The sequence below is a fragment of the Phalaenopsis equestris genome, unplaced genomic scaffold, assembly GCF_001263595.1.
Source record: "Phalaenopsis equestris unplaced genomic scaffold, ASM126359v1 Scaffold233193, whole genome shotgun sequence".
NCBI lineage: Eukaryota > Viridiplantae > Streptophyta > Magnoliopsida > Asparagales > Orchidaceae > Phalaenopsis > Phalaenopsis equestris.
This window is the reverse complement of record NW_018251146.1, coordinates 25,898-28,459: the sequence shown is the minus strand read 5'-3', so window position 1 is coordinate 28,459 and position 2,562 is coordinate 25,898. Positions and strand designations below refer to the sequence as shown.

At 34.7% G+C, this 2,562-nt stretch overlaps 1 protein-coding gene across 1 annotated transcript; it reads right to left on the bottom strand.

The window, feature by feature from the left end:
* Positions 1-1,433: 1,433 nt before the first annotated feature.
* On the bottom strand, positions 1,434-2,231 carry LOC110038593. The gene has a single exon (XM_020743469.1). The coding sequence runs from the start codon at positions 2,027-2,029 to the stop codon at positions 1,640-1,642; it is 390 nt and encodes a 129-aa protein (XP_020599128.1). The 5' UTR covers positions 2,030-2,231; the 3' UTR covers positions 1,434-1,639.
* Positions 2,232-2,562: the final 331 nt, after the last annotated feature.

The following is a 2,562-nucleotide window of genomic DNA, read 5'->3' as shown; positions in this document are numbered from 1 at the left end:
TTTCTTTATATAGCGAAAGAATTAATTCTCAGATACTCTTTCATTCACTTGGAAATTGTCAAGTCGCATATATATATATGGAAATTCCGATCAAAAAATTATATCTGAATTATATAAATGTCAAATGATAATAATGATTTATTTAGAAGATGAAGATCTTCTTAAATTTTTACCCAAGCAAGTATCTGATGTTGTAGAAATTTTTTATTTTGTAATTAAGCATTGGAATATATTTATAATAATATTTCAAAATTATCCCAAAGAAAAAGAAAGAAATATTTCTCTAATTCAATTAGAGATTAGTAGTGAACCATACATTCCAAAATATAAATCCATTGGAATTTTATTTAAGAGAAATAAAGCAAGTTTCTTATCTAGTTAGTTTGAGGTTTTAAATGATTTCAAACTTTAAAATTTTGAGTTAATGTTGACTTTAGCTTATTCAATATCAAACATCCGTTGAACTTGTTTTTGATGCTTAAACAACATGGTCCATCCAAATACGAATATGCATTAGCATGTGCAAATTATTTAAAACACATAAAAGATAAGCGAATAATGATTAGATAATGAGTGATGGAAGACAATGAATTATGGCTCTAAATATTTTGTAGTTAAACAGCAAGAAATTGCATGCAAAATTTTGTAAATCATAACATTTCCATGAAAAACTTAATATACCTGCCAATAATCATTTGAGTAAAGTTGTACTCCCAAAGTACTTAACAGCTAATTAGCATAAAGGGTAATAGGGATTATGTGACAATCCCAATGCACTAACTAGACCTGCCAATAATCATTTGAGTAAAGTTGTACTCCCGAAGTACTTAACAGCAAATTAGCATAAAGGGTAATAGGGATTTTGTGACAATCCCAATGCACTAACTAGATGATATTCCGTTCCTCTAAATTAAATGGGCATATTTTTTGCTCATCTACAATTGAAGGGTTAGACTCTCAGCCAGATCATATATGGGCAATTACATAAATAGCGTTCAGAACTTTGCTATTTAAGGAATTATTAACCGCTTCATCTGTTTTTACTTTTTAAAATTCTCACTCAAACACCAAAATTCACAAAAAGATCCCAGTCAATATTTCTTTTTGTTTTTATAAAAATCCCAATGATTTAATTTTTCAAAATCTTTGCACGAGTAAATGAACGGATTTGGTTTAAATAATTGACCTGTGCAAATGTTGTAATTTAGAAAATCTCGAGTGTTATGCATGTAATTATCCCTAAACTAGAGACATAAATGTTGAACCCAATCCAAGCCAACCATTCGGAATCAGATGCTCCAAAACGAGTAACTACGCATACTCAAAGAATTCTAACACGCCCATATAATCGGTATATTTGGCCAATTACAGTTCTGATTTTAATGTAAATTTTGAGTAAAACATTCCACTTCAATAAAAAGACTGAAATTATAACAATATCTGAAAAATATATCTAAATTTATCTCGATTCATGCCAAGTTTGCTCTCTAATTGAAACAGAATTGGAAGCCAGAAAAAGGCCATACCTTCTGTTCCTGCCTTCCATATATAATTTTTTTTAAATTGCCAATATCTTAAGAACAGCCCAATATTCGAATAGCTCAAATTACAAAATATGACTGAAAATTTCGGATTAATATTAATATAAAGGGTACGTAGATTCCTCATCGCTGTCACCCAAATCCCACAACCCCAACGCCCACACGATGCAGGCCGACCCAGCCACCACAAAAGCGGCAAAAACCGGCGGGACGATAAGGTCGGCTTTGGACGGGGCGATTAGTCGAGACGGCACACAGATCGCAGGTCCGGGAGGCCCGTCTACCGGAAGCCTAACGAACCCTCGTTGGCAGGATCGGGCGAAGGGTGAAGACGGCGTCAAAGCCCAGGCGAAAGCCATCTCCGGTGAGAACGATGTCAGGAAAACCATCGACGTAAGGAGCGCTGTCCAGGCGGCGGCGTAGCGAAGGAGCGGATGACGGTGGTGGAGCTTTCGGAGCAGCGCGATTGCGACGGAGGAGAGCGACATGTGATTTCGTGTTAGGAGGGATAATTAGGGTCTCAGGGTGAGGCAGAGAGAGAGAGAGAGAGAGGCTAATAGGTGAAAGGAGGGACATTAGGTGTACTTAAGGAGAAGGGGAGGATGGTTAGAGGTTGGGTAGGTGACCGGAGCAGGCCGCGGGAGAAGGGAATTGGGATCTTAGTTGTAAACGACTGATCGTGTTCCGTGCGTATTCTCTGACCTGCCACTTAGCGAGTCATTTAATTTTACAAAAAATGTGCTTGACTTTCTAAACATAACAGCATGCTAATTTAAAACAAAATGAACAATAATGAATATATAATGAAGATTTAAGGTGGGTTTGGTAGAATATTTTTAAAAATATTCAAGTTAGATTTAACTTATATCTAACCAACAATAATAAATAATTTAGATAAATTTGCCGTTAAGTTAAATTCAATTTTTACATCTTGCTTTTATTAAATTCAAATTTGCTAAATCTATTCATTAATTAGATTTATTGGTTTTATTGCAGGAAAAATATATTTTAGATAGGTTTA

Coding starts and splice junctions, on each gene's coding strand:
- LOC110038593 (XM_020743469.1), bottom strand. CDS start 2,029: ATGTCGCTCTCCTCCGTCGCAATCGCGCTGCTCCGAAAGCTCCACCAC.